Genomic DNA, 19539 nt, shown 5'->3' with positions numbered 1-19539 from the left:
CCTGACAAAACTGCCAATTAAAACACAACAACACTGACCACTACGGAGACAAAGTATATAGCAACTCTGCAAATTATGTGACAAAATATATGACATAATTGATTATCCTTATTCAACAAAACGTATAATAAAGCTGCTAGTAGTTTAGGATGCCAAATCTCTTGCACCTTGGGGATGGCATTTATGTGCACGTCTGTGATCATTGCACACTGCACTAACATGTAAGATGCCCTTTCCTGCTTGAGGTACATGGTGGCATGTTTTGCACATTTGACAATATTTGCTGTCTCTTCTATGTGGTGCTGGAGTAAATGTGCGAAACACACATTTTGTTGCTGTTTAGACCAGACCATAGCATTGTTATGTAAACCCGATGTTGCTTGTCAGGCTTACTTCCTGTTACCAGAAGGTGGAGCTATGACTTTTCCTGAATAAGTGCATTTAGATGTCTTCAGACATCTAAGGACACGTATTAAACATGTGAAGTTTGGGACAGAGGAAACTCAAAAGCTTGTCAAATATGCTTTGAAAATGACTATCTTAGACTGAGGAGAGTCAGTTCATGGTAACAGTTCAAAGTTGACCAATTTTTTTTTTCTTTTAGATATTTTCATATATATAGAAGATGTAGATGTGTTCAATGTTTAAATTTGCTATTTTAGTGTTCTAATAATATATTATGGAACACAGAGTGTACCATGGATAGAAATACGATTCCAGTTTAAAACCGCACAGAAGTGACCCTTAAACTGAAAGTAATGAGATTAGAATTACCAACTCCTAGTTTGGAAACACAATAAGCAATAGTCACTGATGACTAATGGGCTTCAAATATGGCCACCAAATAATGCATGATATGAATCTCTCTATCTGTAGCATCTGTCATGTACCTAAACAGTATGAGTGTGACCTGGTCAGCCAGGATCCAGATCTTCCTCACCTTCAGCAAGCTGCTGGCCATCGCCATCATCATAGTGCCAGGGTTGTATCAGCTATTTAAAGGTAAGACATCAAATAGCCACTGTCAGTATCACACTGGAGCTCCATCAGCCTCTCAAGTCCAGGGCAATGTAGTATTTCTTTGTGTTTCAGGATGGTTTTCCAGAGTTCACACAGAGCAGCTGCAACAATTAACACAGCTTCCTTTGTCTCACATCAACATGCACTATAAATATGACCTTGAAGTCTTTCAGGCCACAACACACAGCTGCTCACAGTATGAGCATTTCACAATGTTCTCACAGCAACAACCAGAGTTCAAAGGGACCTGAGGATCAGACAATACTGGAGGATGTTCAGCTGCAAAATGATAAATGTCTAACTGCAGTTGTTATCACGTTCCATACATGATAATAATGCTACTCAATTTTTCATCTTATTATCCCAGATCACAGTTTGTCAATTGCAAATTTGTAAATTATAAAATTACTAGAGGATCATTGAGACACAGTTAATCTTTGAATGGCTGAAGCTCGGTAACACTTGTTTACTGGTTTGTAACTCAGCTCTTCACATATTCTTTAAAGACTATTAGTGTGAAGGGTTGTTTGTCACTCCACGTCAGCCCTGTGATATGGTGGCAGCCTGGCCACTGTGTACCCTGACTCTAGACCAATGTGCCCGCCCCCTTAAAGGATTTGCAGTATATATAGTAAATGGATTTTTATTTGATATTGCTCATACAGGCACTCAAATACACCTATAAAAGAAAATGTAAATTTAGTGTACAAATACAAAATATTTTTTAGAGAATCTATGACCAATAAATACTGTAGTTATATAGTTAATGAAATAATAATATTATATATCTTTAATTTATTAAAGGCAATGAGTCATTTTCTCGTTCACAAAAAATAAATAAACTGTACTTCATCCTTGGTGAGCTCTGAAGAAACCATACACTTCAAATCACTTTGTTTTAACTTTATATATAAATATATTTAATTCAATGTGAAATCAAATTAAATCAAAACTCAAAACTGCAGCATTATAATTTCATTGTATGCAATTATTTTTTTTTCTGTTTGTAGGCAGACATTTTTCTTATATTTGATCTACATAAAGCAGGGCACTTATTAATAATGAGACTTTTTAATCTCCCTGAAATACGTGCATTGTATTCTTACCAATCTAACCCTTTTTTTGAAAGCTCGTCACATCCTCATGAAATTATTCCACTATTATGATGCTGCAAAAAATAAGATTTTCTCTCTCTCCCCCTGTCATGTGTGTGTGTATGTGTGTGTCTGTGTGTGTGGGTTTGCAGGGGAGACCAAGAACTTTGAGAATGCCTTTCAGTTTGACAACATGAAGCTGTCTGGAATGCCACTGGCATTCTACTCTGGGATGTTTGCATACGCTGGGTGGTAGGTATGGTCCTCCAACATACATATGAATACACACATACTGTTTGTACCTGTCTAAAGTTTCAGTCAGACATTTATATCTCTTCATCATTCTTTTAATCAGTGGAGATTTTACAACAATTGCTTCCTTTTCCAGGTTCTATCTGAACTTTGTGACAGAAGAACTCGAGCAACCTGAGAAGTGAGTTAACTTTGTTGTACTAATATTGATCAAGTTGACTTGCTGAATTTGAAACCCCAAAGAAATATGCTATTTTTTCAATAGTTGCACAAAAGTGGATCAAGGCACATGAAAAGTGTTTATCACAAATGTTTTATATTGGCTCACCTTATTTTGAACCAGGCTAAAGGTGTTCCACACTTGTTTTGTGGCCATCCACAAGTAGATGTCAGGAATCACCAGGAGATGCTGGTGACCACCAGTGGAGGTTAGGGACCAATCTTGAGTTATGTTCCGAGTTAGGCCCACCACAGGGTGATCTGATCATGTGTGTGAAAGGTGTTGGCCTAAGTGATAAAGGAACTCTGTAGACTGTTTAAGCATCTTTCAACTCATTTAGTTGAGCCTCTTCGATCAATTAGATAGACCTACAACCAATCAGTGCAACGTAGTATGTGATGTATGTAAAGCGACGCATAGCTGTTGTTCACAGAGCTCAAATGCACGCATGCTGGAAGAAGTAGAAGAAGAAGATCAGTAAAAACGATTTTTGCCAGTGTTGTAAAAATAATTTAAGGATACATGGAGATCTTACCAACATGATCAGCATTTTATAGAGGAACAGTAAATGTTTCTTCCCCCCCCTTCCCCAAACATGACGCAGAGTTTCTCTACTGATGTCACACAGCTCTTTAATGTTCACTTCATCGTAGCTGTAAAAACACCGTAAAAATATAATGACAATAAGTACACTATATTTTAACGTGACATAGCGACTCCTGTCCCGCACTACCTGCAGCAAAGTAAATGGGACCAGCTTCCTTACCTCGTTCCGCTGGCGAGGGGTGTTAAACTATAGTTTTTGAGAAATGCCGCACAGCGGGCGTCCGGTCGTTGTACGGCGAGTGTCTTATTGCACTGGTCCACAAGCGAGGGATCTGGTGCATCTATTAACATGGTCCTCTCCTTAAACTGCAGGTAGTTATGCGAGGGGAGTCGCTACGCGGCAAGCATGTTGGTTGATAACCAATTCAACCCAAGCGTACTTTGATGACGTGGTTGATTACGTTACTGTTGATCATCTGTCCATGATCGTATAAAGCCCGCCCTGACAATCTGATTGGACCGGTCGATTTCGAGCCGGGCATAATTTCTCCCCAACAGAGCGACTCCAGACCGAACTTCCTGACCTCAAATGTTGTGGGCGGGGCTAAGTTCGTCTGGCATCCAGGCTAATGACTCATTGCAACTAAAACAATAACATAGTTGTATTTTCCATTCTTGAATTGAAAGAAAATGTGCCAAGAAGTGATTAAAGAATGGGAAACTATGAATACGCTGTTGTTTGATATTCTTCCATCACCACTAATGTAACAAGAGGCTGCTGCACCTGGTTCATGTTTTCATACACATTAGAGTTCAGTTATCAGTAACCTAATATTCCAGTTACAACAAACAAAGTCAGGAGAAATCAGTTAATGAAAACAGCATTCACTGCTAAAAGAGAAAGGGACAGCAACAGATTATGACCTAACTGTAGCTTTCACAACTTATCCTCAGAAAATGTGTTTACTCAGGGCATCGATGGTTGTTAGACAAGAAGTGTCGGTCAAACAAAGTGAAATAAAGGTGAATGACCTTGTGCTACTGTCATTATCCCTCCTATCCTCAGGACTCTTCCGTTAGCTATCTGTATCTCCATGTTCATTGTGACCTCCTGCTATGTGCTCACTAACGTGGCCTACTACACAGTGATGTCAGCAGAGGAGATACTGGCGTCTGATGCGGTTGCTGTGGTAAGTAATACAAAATGTATTAAACACAAGCACACAAAAAACAAGACCGAAAATAAATAATAATAATTTGTATTCATTGGCTTGGTTCAAAGTTCAAAGCATAATATTCTAACATTTCAACTCTCAGGGTCGTGGTTAGGTGCTTTTTCTTATTTATTTGAATGCAAAGACAAAAAGGACAATCTCGCCTCAAACAAGAGGTGACAATACAAAATGACACTCTAAATTACTATCAACCTGAAAATACATTTTTAAGTATAAAAATTGTTTAAAAAGTTACAGTTATCCAGTTGTGTGTAGAAGTTTGAAGCTGATTAATCATGTTTTTTGAACTAAAAATAATTCAAGCACCTTGGCCACTTTTACTCATAAAGTCTAAGACCTTTCCTAATTCCCTCAATGGGACTTGTAAGGTAGGTCAACACCTACCATTTGGAAATGTCAATCAATCAATCAATCAAATTTTATTTGTATATCCCATATTCACAAATTACAATTCATCTCACAGGGCTTTAACAGGGTGTGACATCCTCTGCCCTTAACCCGAGTAAGGAAAAACTACTAAAAACCCTTTAAACAGGGTAAAAATACATAGAAACCTCAGAGAGAGCCACATGTGAGGGATCCCTCTCCCAGGACGGACAGAAGTGCAATAGATGCCACGTGCAGGAAAACATCATCAAGATTAAAGTCTTCAAGATTAAAGATTAAAGTCTCTAGCAGCATTTGATGAGGGTAAGCATCCCGAAGGACAACCCCAACATGACATGCCAAGCAGTCCTGCTGCAATCACAGTCCATGGTCAGCAACTAGCAGGACCATGATCCACCATCCAGACCAGAACGCCACTCCAGTCCTCAGTCACAGTCCACCGGCACCCACCACGAGCCGCCGCCGCGGTCCTGGTCCAATGCCCGTACCCGATGCCAACGCGTAACAGGGTCCGCCACCACCACCACGATCAGCCCACACGACACAGACTACGCCACACAGGGTCCACCACCACCACCACGATCAGCCCACACGACTCAGAATCCGCCACACTGGATCCCACACTGCGACCCCCGGTGCGCGATCAACAAACCGCAATCCATGGTGCGGCCACAGAGGCCCTGGATCTGCGGACGATAAAGCAAATGGATTCCGGGGAAGGGGGATAGGGATGGAGAAGAGGAAGGAGAAGCTGGAAAAAGACGCTCCGTGTGTCATGTGTCATAAAATGGAACAAGTAAAGTTCTGCCGCACTAATTAGCTCTAACTATAAGCTTCATCAAAAATGAAGGTTTTGAGCCTACTCTTAAACGAACAGATGGTGTCTGCCTCCTGAACTGAAAGTGGTAGTTTATTCCACAGCAGAGGAGCTTGATGGCTAAAAGCTCTGGCTCCTACTCTACTTTGTCAGCTCATTACAAAGCTCTTACTCCACAAACTTTCTGGACACACTAAACATCATGGGCTCCTCTGAGCAACTGACAGAGGCTGCTAAACGAATAAATGATCAAAGCAGTGGAATGGATAAAACTTCCTGCTTGAAATCTGAAAGAGAAGTTAAAGGGATTTTAATGAAGACCAAGGAAGCTTTCAGGAAAACTGCCTTTCTGCTGAGATGAGGCAAAACTAAACCCCCCATTGTAACTGCAAGAATGTTTAACTGACGTGTGGATTTGGTGGAGCACAATTCTACTGTGCAGCACGGATGTACACACAGCCATGTGCATCAAGGCCATGTGAATTAAACCTGCAACCCTTTCACAAAAGTCATCATCTGCAAAGTGACATTTGTGTTTTGGGGAAAAAACAGTCATGTAGACAAACCTTCCAACTGTTGAAATACAATTCTCATCATCAAATTCAGGTTGAAAATGTCCAGAGGAACACAGACAACAAAGAAAACCCCTTAAAAAAAACTTCTACTGAAACAACAAGGCAGTGATTTTGATCTGCTTCAACACACACAAACTAAAGCTTTTAAAATATCTCAGATGTGAAAATGTTGACTGTAAATTCCAACATGTAGAAAAACTCTTACCTTATTTGCAATAAGGTAAGAGTTTTGCAAGCTGAGCATCTGCCAAAGGTTGGCTTGCTAAGTACTGACATCATGTGCTGCCAAAACTCTTCAATGTGCATCATCCTAAAAAACTCTAAACACAACATCGTTTTTTTCTGTCCAGCAGAGCAGCAGAGACTGAGGATGTTGTGTAGTGTTGTGTATACGTGAACAATAATGCCCTGCTGGGATCTTGTTAGGGACCTATTCATAACAACACAATGATGGAGTTTGTGGAAGATTTAAGTGCCGAAATGAAAACAAACAAAGAGAAGAAATAATACATAACCTCACATGCACTGACTGCCACAGAGCGCTGTTTGCTTGTTTATTCAGTTTTTATTGATTTTTTGATTTAACAATACCTGGATAACACTGATGATATTCCCATGATAATCCTGGTATTTTTATTGGTGATATGAAAGGTTACAGACTGCGTTATCTGTGGCTGAGGTCTCACCTCTCTGCTGTTAGTGATGTGTGGTCCTATACCGAGCACCATGGTTTCCTTCCTGCACTTAAAATGTCATTATCAGCATTGTGTCTCTGACAGCTGGGCTTCCAGCAGCTGTTAATGGGATTGTTCCAGCCGTGATACTGCTAATCACATCACAGACATACCCTAATAACAGCCACCATTGCTTATTAGACTAAAGGCTGCTATCAGTGCTATTGTAAACCTATAGCAAAGGAAGACTCATTCTCTGAGAGAGCTCTGATCTATGCTAATGCACTTAGTTTTATTGCCCTGTGCAAGATGAGTGATAGGAGAGCCTTAAGAAAGGTGTTAAGAGCAAGTGTTCTTAGACGTCTGTGCTGCTATAAAGGAATTCTACTCTGTTCTTCTCATAGGCAAAACTTCTCAAACTTGATTACATACTTTAACTCAAGTTTTGCACTTGTCTTGAGAAGGCCGCCCTATATATTGGACTTGTACATGAGACATAGGATAAGTGTAGCTGCTTTGTGCAGTTGGTCTATGAATGCTGAACAACATTTATGTATGTTTCTCTTATGGCTGATCACATATGTCTTTAAAATTAACCAACATAATAGATCAAACCTATATTGGGGATCATAACACTGTACCTTAACTGATGAACAGAACCTCAACAGTTTACGTATTCTGGAGTATTTGGAAATGGGCGTGGCAAAACGGCTCAACAGCGCCCCCTGGAACGCAGCCCCTAGGTTTCCACATAACGGATTTTCACCAAAATCGGGACATAGGTGTATCGTGACCAGTCATGAAAAAAAGTCTCAAGGAGCATTGTGAAAAAAGCAACAGGAAGTCCGCTATTTTGAATTTAGTGGCCATTTTAGCCATATTCCACATTTTTTCTTTGATTTACTTGTCGTAGAGCTTTCATCTGATCAACTTCAAATTCAGATGAGTGTCATCAAAACAAGATTAAGAAAAAAAGTGATTAAGGGATTTTTTTCCGTCACACCGTGTGACCGTGGCGTGGCATCAAAGTTTGATTAAACGCCATCAAAACACGAGCATCTGTATCTCGAACATACATGGTCCAATCGAGTCCAAACTAGACATGTAAGACAAGAGTCCAGGCCTGATGACATCTACACAGAAAACATGATTGAAAATCACAGCGCCCCCTGGTGGCTACAGGAAGTGACATGTTTTATATTTTGATGAACTGCTCCTGGCTGCTTTACAATATACAGCTCAAATGACCTCAGTCAAGTCATTGGATCAAGGTCAGAATTGTGACATTTCCTCAAACCATGTAAACATTGATGTTTGGCGAAGGATCATCCTTCGCCAGACGAGGCGATGTTTTCATAAGTCCACTGTGCATTGTCCTATTACTACCACACTTCTGTCACATGGTAATAGTACAAGCCTGAACAGCTCTATGTGTCAATATTTCCTCAGTGTAATAGCGCCACCTACTGATTAGCCAGGAAACAGGAAGTACTTTGTTAATCCACTCTGCATTATCCAACCGGCTCCAAACTACTGACCTATAATCACAATACTGATCTGAACAGCTCCTCATATAAATATTAGTTCAGGGTCATAGCGCCACCTACTAATAAGTGTGAAAATTACGTTGTGGTAAAATTGTCCAATTGACACAAAATTGCTCACGCTACATCAGAGCGGCTACTTGAACAGATCTATATGTCTGTGTGTAATAATAGTGATGGCGCCACCTACTGGCAAACCTACTGCCGCAGAGCGCAAAAATGGATGCAACGCGGAGACATGCGCTTAGTCATCGATCGCTCTCTCCACCGACCGCAACAGGCTTCAACGTGCGGGTGCTCGGGCCCGCCAGTGCTACAACGTCGCCCTAGTTTCACTTATATTTGCCCAGTGTGACATTATACTGTGTGTGGCTTTCTTACAGATGAGGTACATTGTTTAGACACACACTGGTGTCTTTTGAACTTCTAAAACATGTTTTATGCCTCTGTGGCTACAATGGAAACCAGTGCATCACTCAGTGATTGACCTCTGGTGGTATGTGATAAGACTGAATGCTTCCTCTGTGGTGTTTCAGATCATTTCCACATGCTTGACTGCCTTCAAAAATATAATTGTAAAAGCTAATTTGTAAATAAACCTCACCAAGACAACATAAACAACTCCCTTCTTCAGTTTCATAGAGACCTCTTTCTGTGTAGAGCTCCCTGATCATAACTACACACATTTGAATCTGTATGTGTTTTGGTGATTAATCCTTCAAGCCATTGCATACAGATCAATTGGGTTTGTGAAAAATGTCTTCTGAAAATGTTCTCTTATAAACTCATCGTAGTATTGTGAATATTTAACCTGTTGAAACAGGATTCATTGCATCATAACCTAGAATGGATCCTAAGTGACAACATAATTCCCATGTCCGTTTGTATACATTTACAGACACCTATTACAAAGTCATAATTATTCCCTCTCAGTCTGTGCTTGTTCAAACATGCATGGGCCACGACTAATCAGCACTGAAGGGCTTAGAATGAATAGTGGAAGCAGCTTTTGCTCCCCCCTCTGCATGGCCCATTTATGACCAGCAGCCCTTTAGACTGCTCTAATTCTAGCTAAGTAACAACAGGAACAAAAATAACACAAACCACAAGTATGTAGACTCATAAGTCTGGAGAGCCTTCCTTTTCTAACATTTTGGGAAATACAAATTGAGATAAAATATATTTGATGGTCTTGTGTGTGCGTGTGTGTGTGTGTGTGTGTGTGTGTGTGTGTGTGTGTGTGTGTGTGTGTGTGTGTGTGTGTGTGTGTGTGTGTGTGTGTGTGTGTGTGTGTGTGTGTGTGTGTGTGTGTGTGTGTGTGTGTGTGTGTGTGTGTGTGTGTGTGTGTGTGTGTGTGTGTGTGTGTGTGTGTGTTGGTGTGAGGGGGTAAGCTCACTCATGTCTGCTCACAGCTGGAGAGGCGGTGGTCTAGTGGCAGAAACTTAGACTATGGGCAGAGAGGGTCTCTGGTTCGTCTCTGGTTCGACTCCACGGAGAAACAACAAAAAGACGAACCTGGATTGATCTGTCCAAATATCCAAGAGTCTCCCTACCCTGTCTAGTGCCCCTGAGCAATGCACCTTACTCCCCCAACATCTGCTCCCCGAGCGCCGTACATGGTCGCTCATTGCTCTGTGTGTCCTGCACCAGATGGGTCAAAAGCAGAGATTAAATTCCCTACCTGAATGAGTGTGCCTTTGCATGTCTGTGCATGTGTTTGGGACTAATACAAAATAAATGCATCAAATGCATCTCACTCTTTTCTCTCACCTCTTCTCCACATGTTAAAATGCTAGTTTTAGGGGTCAAGGCTTGGTTTAAGGGATAGAATTAGGTTAAGATAATGATGATGACTTTAACAACATGCAGTATCTACAAGATATTATAGAATTATCTTATCAATCAATCAATCAAGTTTTATTTGTATAGCCCATATTCACAGATCAGAATTTTCCTAATTGTGCTAACAAGGTGCAACATCCTCTGTCCTTAACCTTCAAGGAAGAACTCTTCATTTTTATATTTGAAATAAAAGAGACTTTATTTTTCAATGCAGCAGCTTGGTTTCCTGTGCTGCACAATTAGCCTTGTATGGACTTGGAGTTAGTTACCAGAAGATGACATTTATAACAACAGGGCTTTGGAGAAAGAAATCAAGGTGGTATTTGTGCTCATTTTCATGACAACGTAGGACTTATTTACCATTTTGCAAAGGGGAAGCAATGGGGCAAAAGAAAATCTTGTTATAACAACCAACAACCTGAAGAGACACATTTAAGATCACAAAGAAATTGAGGTTAGATACTGATGAGTGAAGTTGTTTTTCAAGCGAAATTAATCCAACTAGAAATAACTACTTTACAAGTGTAATAAAGTGGCAGTGACATAAACAGGCTATTACACCTGCAGCCTTTACAAAAATTACAGACAAAATCAACTGGCACAGTGGTGACAAAACTGATGTTTAGAAGGTCAGGATTAATAGCAGCGCAGCATTCTGAAAGTTTTCTCTTACTCAGGGTCTGTGTTATTATACAGAAAGTTCAATGATTGACTGGCTCATGTTGTAAAAGTTGCACTGGAGACTTTGTTGTTTTATTCTCTTTCATATCTGAATGTGTTCCTTAAATTAATCAGACCAAACACCCTTGTGGCTTATTTGCATTTTTTCTTTCAGCCTAATTGGATGAAATCTCATTTCAAAGCAGTTTGCTGATGTTTGACTGACATGCTCGTCTTGTTTTTGAAATCTCTGCTGTCAGCTAGTATTTTTTATTAGACTAAATTCTTTACTTAGGCAACTAAAACTGACTTAAACTAAAAAGGATGAGTTGGACCAAAAATTATGAAGAGCGGTGTTGTAGGATCATAAAAGATCAGATAATCATCCTAACGTAGATGTCTATAGATTTTCACCAGGTTTATCAGATAAGATAAATATAAGAGGGAAGAGACTGTGTTTATTTTAAACTGTGACAACACTGTCCCTCTTCTTCACCTATGCACTATCTATCTCCCTATTTCTTTAGTGTCTCTGTCTCTCTCCTCATCTCGTCTCCTCTATCCTCCTTTTCTCTTCTCATCTCTCCTGACCTACTCTTAAACAGGATGAAATCCCAATTGTCCCAACAAAATTCTAAGTCACATCTACTTTATCGGTTTATTTTATACATATGCTTAATCAATTATTTGAACCCACCAACAAATATCTGATTATTCAACTACATTATTAAAGCATTACTCCATCCCATACGGATCAAGGCTCAATAATCTATATGGGCTGACACACAACGCAGCAACACAACTGGATGCCAGATACAAGCCAAAATTCAATGCAATCAGGTCTCTGCTGCTATGTATAACTTGCTGCAGTGTAATAAGTGGATTCTGAATTTGAATAACATCTATCTTCCATTACATTATCTAACCTCAACCCTAGCACTTTAGGATCGAATTCTCTCTCCTATTGAATTCCTAAACATTGTGGGTGTATCTCTTCCATTTTAGTCCGGTGAACCTTGGAAAGAGTTTTATTTTTTATTAATTAATCACAGTACCAATAAATATATTTAAAGTTGCACCTGGGCGGCTGTCGCTGAGGGGTAGAGTGGTCGTCATCCAACCTGATGGTGGGCAGTTCGATCCCCAGTCTGACCCATCTGCATGCCGAAGTGTCCTTGGGCAAGATGCTGAACCCTGAATGGCCCCCCATAGAATAACAAAGTGCTGCTAAAAGATGCACTGTATGAATGTGTGTGTGAATGGGTGAATGTAAAACTGTACTGTAAAGTGCTTTGAGTGATCATCAAGACTAGAAAAGTGCTATATAATTGACCATTTACTTGTGACAAAACATAATTTAGCCTTTTTCTTTTGAAAAAGCTTCTTACATCCCTATCCTTTGGGGCTTGCCTCAATGACTTGGCTTGTTAGTTACCTGCCTGGTGTCGAGTAACACATTGTCACACAAAATGCCATCTCCAAGAGGTGAGACCTAAATTGGCTGATTGAATGATACACCGAGGACCAGATTTGTATCATATTGATCAACAGGATGAGATCAGCAGATTCATAGATTTGGGGCTATTCATAAAACATTCAAGGCTAATGAGACATGGGACGACAAGACCTAACATGGATATTTGTCTCAGCACTGAGGCTAAATCTATAAATAATTGATATTAACACGACTGAACATAAAGACTAGAGGCAGAGGAAACAGCTAGTCTGTCACAAGTTCACAATTACACCTACCAACACTTTCGTGCCTCTTACTAACACAACTTGGGATTTTGTGGGCACTTTCTACAAATAAGTGTTTTAATAGTCCATTATTAAAAGAGCTTCTGAGATATATCCTTTTTCAGCAGGCTATCTTGATACTGAAAAATAAAGTTTCAGTGAAAAATAGTATATATCTATCCATCCATTCATTATATACAGTTTACCGCTTGTACTTTTGCGAGTCGTGGGGGAGGCTGGAGCCAATCCCAACTGACATGAGGCAAAGGCACCCCGGACAGGTCACTGGTGCAATAGTGCTGTCGCAATCGTGAAACTAACTAGATATCTAGTTTGTGTTTTAGAATGTTTAAACATAGATACTTTATTAGCAAATGCTGGTCACTTAATGCATCCATGTGGCATCCAGTGCTCACGTTCTGTTTCTCTCCCTGTGTTTGTACCTGTCACAGGCGTTTGCAGAGAAGTTGCTGGGGAAATTCTCAATAGCTGTTCCGGTGTTTGTGGCTCTGTCCTGCTATGGCTCTATGAATGGCTGCATCTTTGCCTTGTCAAGGTATAGATGATTTCTCTTTGCTGGTTTTCATCTCACAAATGTGTACATTTACAGGAAATAACAAACCCACTCAAACAATAACAACTCTTTGTTGACACTCTCATATTTAGCCTGTGCAAGCAGCCCTCAAAATCGTTCAACTCAACCTGTAGTGACTTGTTAGGCATACCTACAGTGTATCAACCTGCAGGTAGCTTTCAAAGAGGTCCACTGCTGTAACAGTCTTGTCTATATTGTGGCCATATGATGTATTAGTGTCTAGAGACTACAGTTACCTCTATTCTACATATACTGGCAACTTCCATTATCATGTTATCACTAGCTGACATCAGGTTAGCAACAGTCACCGGTTTCTGAGGCTCCTCTGCAGCAACATTAGGCTTCATGGTTTGGTAGATCCAATAAACATTCACAGAAAGATTTAACTTGTCGTTCTCCATACCGGCAGCCTGAATTTCTAACTTATTCTCATTTCTGTGATGATGATGATTGAAGCCAAGGTAAAGTAGCTCAAGCTTTAGCTCACTGTCAGAACAAGATTGACCACGTGGTTAACCAAAGTAGCCTGTAGCTCATTAAAGACTTGCACTCTAAGGTCATAGGCTTGATCCTTCATGTGCTCATTTTCCTAGTACTCAGTCAGTAGTGTGATGGTGGATTGAGTAGCATACTGAGTGGTACATATTTCAAGATTAAATAAGTAGAATTGTAGTGTTTGGCAAAATCCAATTTAATAAGAACTGCAAAATGACCTATAAAGGAGAAGAAATTGCAACTGTATGTAATGTACTCAGTACTTTTAGTTACAGTCAGTTCAATATTAATTCCTGTAATTTCTGGTTCAAATGTCTCTACGGCCTCACCAGAATGTTCTATGTGGCATCACGTGAAGGACAACTCCCAGAGGTTTTGTCAATGATCCACGTCCGCAGACACACTCCCCTGACTGCTGTTCTTATAATGGTTAGTTTACTGCAACCACGACAACAATGTACTTAATTAATAACTGCTCATTAGACAACGCTGACAAAATGAAATATTCCTAATACTATCATGTGTACAGTACCCTATGACCATGCTCCAGCTGTTTGTGGGGGACATCTACAGCCTGCTGAACTTCATGAGCTTCCTGCGGTGGCTGTTCATTGGTGTGGTGGTACTGGGTTTAATCTACCTCAGGTATAAGAAACCTGACCTCCCCCGCCCCTTTAAGGTCAGTTTCCTCACGTCTGTACTAAATCCTATGCAACAATATCAAGTCTAACAGAGCTCACTCATTGTCACTGTTTTCACCTTGTCTCATACCTTATGAGGTATGAGACCAAGGTGAAATACCTTGGTCTCATACCTCCATATGAGACCATATGGTCTCATAAGGTACCTCTCATACCTTATGAGACCAAGGTTAAACCTGTGATTTCGCTCAGATATTTGTGATTATAAATAAATGTGAAATGCATCCTTCCCCACAAACTCAAATACTCTTTAAACAGACAAATTTATCTGTGTACTAATGTCAGAAAGTAATCACACCTCATCACTTTTGTACTTTTTGCTGTTGTAGATTTACAACAGTTTTCAAACCCGTAATTTAGTATGTTGTAGAAGTCAGTTTGGGAGCAGTTTCAGCTCTGTGTCTTCTTGGGCAAGTCTCTACCAGCCAGGGAAGATGAAAGGACTGAGATTTGCCCTGAAGCTGCTCCAGTGTTGTCTTGGCTGTATGCTTTGAAACATTGTCCCTCCAGTTTCAGGGTTAATCTCCTCTGCAGCAGGATTTCTTCAAGGACATCTTAGTATTTGGTTGCATGCCTTCTTCCCTCAGTCCTGATCATTCTCCCTGTCCCTACTGCTTAGAAGCCTAGATAGCATGATGTGACCACAATGCTTCACTGTAGGGATGGTATTAACCTGGTGATGGGCAGTAACTGGAGTAAAATGCCTGGCGCATCAGAGAATCTTTGCCAGAGAATATCTGCCTTAGGGCTGGTGCTCAAACAACTTTCTACTATTGAACAATTTTAAAAATGTTGAGAAGCAAAGAAATAATTTCCAGAACGCACACACAAGACTTTTGGTCAGAACTTAAAATCACACACTTGCTGTTTGTAGGAAATTATTTTAAGGGAGACTTCAGATCTCACAGAAACTTGGAGAGACGGTGGACTAGTGGCAGAAAAATTGGACTATGGGCAGAAAATCAGGCTGGATGGTCTCTGGTTCGACTCCACGGAGTGACAACCAAAAAACATACCTGGATGGACAACACCTGGATCTGTCTAAAAAAAATCCAAGAGGACTCTCCCTACCCACTGTCTAAGTGCCCCTGAGCAAGGCACCTTACTCCCCAAAACATCTGCTCCCAGAGTGCCGTGCATGGCTACCCACTGCTCTGTGTGTCCTGCTGTGTTCAAGCAGAGGACAAATTTTCCCCCATTTGCATGAGTGTGCATGTGTGTGGGATTAATAAATGTATCTGTTTATCTGTATTTTGTGTGATCAAAGGTGATTTTCGAAGAAAAACAAACATGGAGGAGGACGTTGTCAGCTCACTGCACTTGCCTGTGTTTTGCATTTTAACGAAATACAAACATTATTTCATGGCTGAGAAGGCAGTAATAGCTTTCGCAGAGCGAGCTGAAGGTGAGTTAGAATGTTTCGTTGCTTTTAGTTGCAGCTACACAGGTGGACAAAATTGTTGGTACCCTTCCGTTTTTGTAAATGATACCATTGAACTACGAATCAAAAGCAATGTCTGATTTCCATTAGCTAAATTTCAGTAAATTTGTGTCTATTATAACTTTTGTCAGTTTCAAGTTATTTCAGTGACCATTGTGGGTTTTTCTTTCTTTAACGGAAGGGTACCAACAATTTTGTCAACGTGTGTATACAAGTAAGCAACATCCGATTGGAAGCGCTCCCTGGTAAGTTCGCTCTCGCTGGCTATAGCAGGTTATTTCAGTATGTTGCCAGAGCCTAATATATAAAATCGCAAATATCAAACATTATTTTATAACCCCTATTTAGACAGATAATTGGGAAGGCCCCTGCTGTTGTCAGAAGAGGCAGATTGGGTATAAAAGTGGCCCGCTTATCCTTGGGTTTTGCCCATCCGCAAGTTCTCTCATCCCTTCAGGATGTCTGAAGCTATGTTAATGTTACTGTGGGTCCTGGGTCACCTCCCTGACAAAAGCTCTCCTTGATGGGTTCTCAGTCTGATGGTTGGTTCCAAATGACTTCCATTTCACAAGTGAAAATGGGGTGTGCATACTTTCTGAAATTACTCCATATACAGTGAGCGAGTCTTAACAGATATCTCTCCTGACTTGTCCATAGGTCCCGATCTTCATTCCAGTGGTATTCTGCCTTGCAAGTTTCTTCATGGTCTTTCTGTCTCTGTACTCGGACCCAGTTAACACAGGGATTGGATTTGCCATTTCCCTCACTGGCATCCCAGCATACTACATCTTCATCTACTTCGATCAGAGACCAAAGTGGCTTCAGAGAGTTTTAGGTAATCTAAAGGAAAGCTGACAACATCTAATATAATGGCTCTTCATATAACATCCACACATGTGAAAGATGATGAAGATTGGGTAGTCCACTGACAGAAAAATAACTTTACTCAACTGTTCTAACAATGAAGTAACTCAATCAAAAAGACAGATTCATGATAATGGAGAAATTGTTTGACATACAAGTTTATCTGGAACCATCAGTGACATGTGACAAAGAATCAAATCAATTAATGCATATATATATATATACAGTGTATATGAATAAAGCTTATGTTGGAAATAGTCAAAACTTGGAACGACTCAGAGAAGTTTGCACAAATACTAGCTTGTCTCCATTCAATAATAGTTTTTAAGGTAGGCTGTGTGGAATATTTGTCACTTGCAGAATTTTGCACATCCCCTTGACATGTCTGATGATCCCATTGTATATGGTTGGGGTCTACCCACATTAGCCAAAAGTTAACTTAAAAAAAATGTATACATATTAAAGCACATTTGTAGAAGCCCTATTATTGTCAACTTCCATATGTTCCAAAATATGCACAAGCCATACATAATATTTATATATATATATATATATATATATATATATATATATATATATATATATATACACTCCTGATCAAAATCTTAAGACCAGTTAAAAAATTGCATGAATTTGCATTTTGCACTGTTGGATCTTAGGATGGTTAGTAGTGGAAGTAGAGCTTCAAAATGCAAAAAGAAGAAATGGGAACAAGAGACCAACAGTTGTGAGCAGGCAATTTATTGAAAACAATAATTTAACTCAAATAGGCTGTTCATCATTCTGCATTTCTTAAAAGATCCTCAGGGTTATGGAACAAAAAAATCAATTGGTAGACCCAAAAAAATCTCACCGGCGCTGAATCGGAGGATCCGAATAACTGTCCGTCAAGACACGGGACGATCCTCGTCCCAAATTAAGGCCATTACTGGTGCTGACTGCAGCCCAATAACCATCAGACGGCATCTGCGAAGGAAGGGCTTCAAAAACAAGAAACGTCTTCAAAGGCCACATCTCCTTCAATGCCACAAAATTGCCCATTTAGACTTTGCAAGGGAGCACCAAACATGGGATATTCAAAGGTGGAAGAAAGTTTTATTCTCTGACGAGAAAAAATTTAACCTTGATGGTCCTGATGGCTTCCAACGTTACTGGCATGACAAGGAGATGCCACCTGAGATGTTTTCTACGCGGCACAGTGGAGGGGGCGCCATCATGATCTGGGGTGCTTTTTCCTTCAATGGAACAATGGAGCTCCAGGTTGTGCAGGAGCTGGCTATGTGGAGATGTTGCAGCGGGTATCCCTCATGACTGAGAGCCCTCGTCTGTGTGGCAACGACTGGGTTTTTCAGCAGGACAACGCTCCAATTCAAAATACCCGTCTGACCAAGACTTTTTTCCAGGAGAATAACATCACTCTTTTGGACCATCCTGCGTGTTCCCCTGATCTTAATCCAATTGAGAACATTTGGGGATGGATGGCAAGGGAAGTTTACAAAAATGGACTTCAGTTCCAGACAGTGGATGCCCTTCGAGAAGCCATCTTCACCACTTGGCGCAACATTCGCACTAGCCTTTTAGAAACACTTGCATCAAGCATGCCAAAACGAATTTTTGAAGTGATCAACAATATTGATGGAGCTACTCATTACTGACTCAGTTTTTGACACATTAATTTCTGTTTTAGTAGTTTTTTTATTTTTTTTAGCTGTGGTCTTAAACTTTTGATCAGCTGATGAACAGCCTACTTCAGTTAAATTGTTGTTTTCAATAAATTGCCTGCTCACAACTTTTGGGCTCTTGTTCCCATTTCTTCTTTTTACATTTTGAAACTCTACTTAGAACCTTCCTTAGAATCAACAGTGCAAAATGCAAATTCATGCAATTGTTTAACTGGTCTTAAGATTTTGATCAGGAGTGTATATACAAGCTACCTTATTCAAGTCTAGAAATTACATTATAATGTTATTTTCTCTTTCCTCAGATTCCTTCAACAGAAACTTGCAGATCATCCTGGAAGTTGCCCCTGCTGAGGAATAACACCTCTTAAAACACTATACCCTACTTCCAATGATAAATAGCCTATATGTTGAAATTTGTAAAACTCAACATACTTCTGTAGGGTTGAAAGTGAAGTATGTCACTGATGGATGTGATTTTAAATGTTATCCCTTTTTTTGAAGAATAAAGACTTAGGAAAAAAAAGAAAAAATATTTACTACTGTTAATGTCGATCATACATCTTTAACACTGTGATTATTCTCAGCAGGGGAATGAATTTCTCATCATCATATTCTTCTTAATGAACAACAATAGCTGTGTCGATACAGCAAGTCACTGCACATGATACAAACACTGACTGAACTAATGGGGTTTTATAAACTCTACGGAATCTTTGTAGAAATATATGTCCCATTTTATCACCTTGAAGTTTCCTTGAAGTACCCACACACAAATGTGTTGTATGTAGTATAGTTCACTCTAGGTGGGTCAAATACCAAACACTGTGAAATAAAGATCATGTTTTCAAATTAAAACACCATCTTATGTGATCAATAACTGAGCCACAAGCATTTCTCTGCAATGACTGGCTTACGGACCTAAGTCTTCATTTAACTCTTTAATTTAAACATTAACATATGGTCACCTGCTTTTTTGGGACTTAGTTGATACAAGAAATGATGATGACTGATCTTGGTGTAAGATATAAGACCTATTTAGGGGACTGGAATCTATGAGTGTAATTTGTGCAATTTGATGCAGCTCTGTATTTTTTTAAGGTGTAGTAGAATTTAATGTAGTTCCTTAAAACACACCATCTTCAGTTTCTGTGGTTC

General features: G+C 39.9%; 1 protein-coding gene across 3 annotated transcripts in view; it reads left to right on the top strand.

The window, feature by feature from the left end:
* slc7a11 (solute carrier family 7 member 11) overlaps positions 1–19248 on the top strand; it is a 29184-nt gene extending 9936 nt beyond the window's left edge. Inside the window, exons 4-12 of one of the 3 annotated variants that reach the window (XM_062394191.1) lie at positions 877–1002; positions 2267–2366; positions 2503–2547; positions 4199–4322; positions 13059–13162; positions 14029–14125; positions 14226–14375; positions 16496–16673; positions 18687–19246. In XM_062394191.1, the coding sequence (XP_062250175.1) occupies positions 877–1002; positions 2267–2366; positions 2503–2547; positions 4199–4322; positions 13059–13162; positions 14029–14125; positions 14226–14375; positions 16496–16673; positions 18687–18742 (980 nt within the window). In that variant the 3' untranslated portion in view covers positions 18743–19246. Of the gene's footprint in view, positions 1–876; positions 1003–2266; positions 2367–2502; positions 2548–4198; positions 4323–13058; positions 13163–14028; positions 14126–14225; positions 14376–16495; positions 16674–18686 lie in introns of all 3 variants that reach the window. The other 2 variants (XM_062394193.1, XM_062394192.1) reach the window with 2 other exon arrangements.
* The last annotated feature ends 291 nt before the right edge of the window (positions 19249–19539 follow it).

The sequence above is a fragment of the Platichthys flesus genome, chromosome 8 (assembly GCF_949316205.1).
Source record: "Platichthys flesus chromosome 8, fPlaFle2.1, whole genome shotgun sequence".
NCBI lineage: Eukaryota > Metazoa > Chordata > Actinopteri > Pleuronectiformes > Pleuronectidae > Platichthys > Platichthys flesus.
The sequence above is the reverse complement of the archived record's forward strand: the minus strand, read 5'-3'. Positions and strand labels throughout refer to the sequence as shown.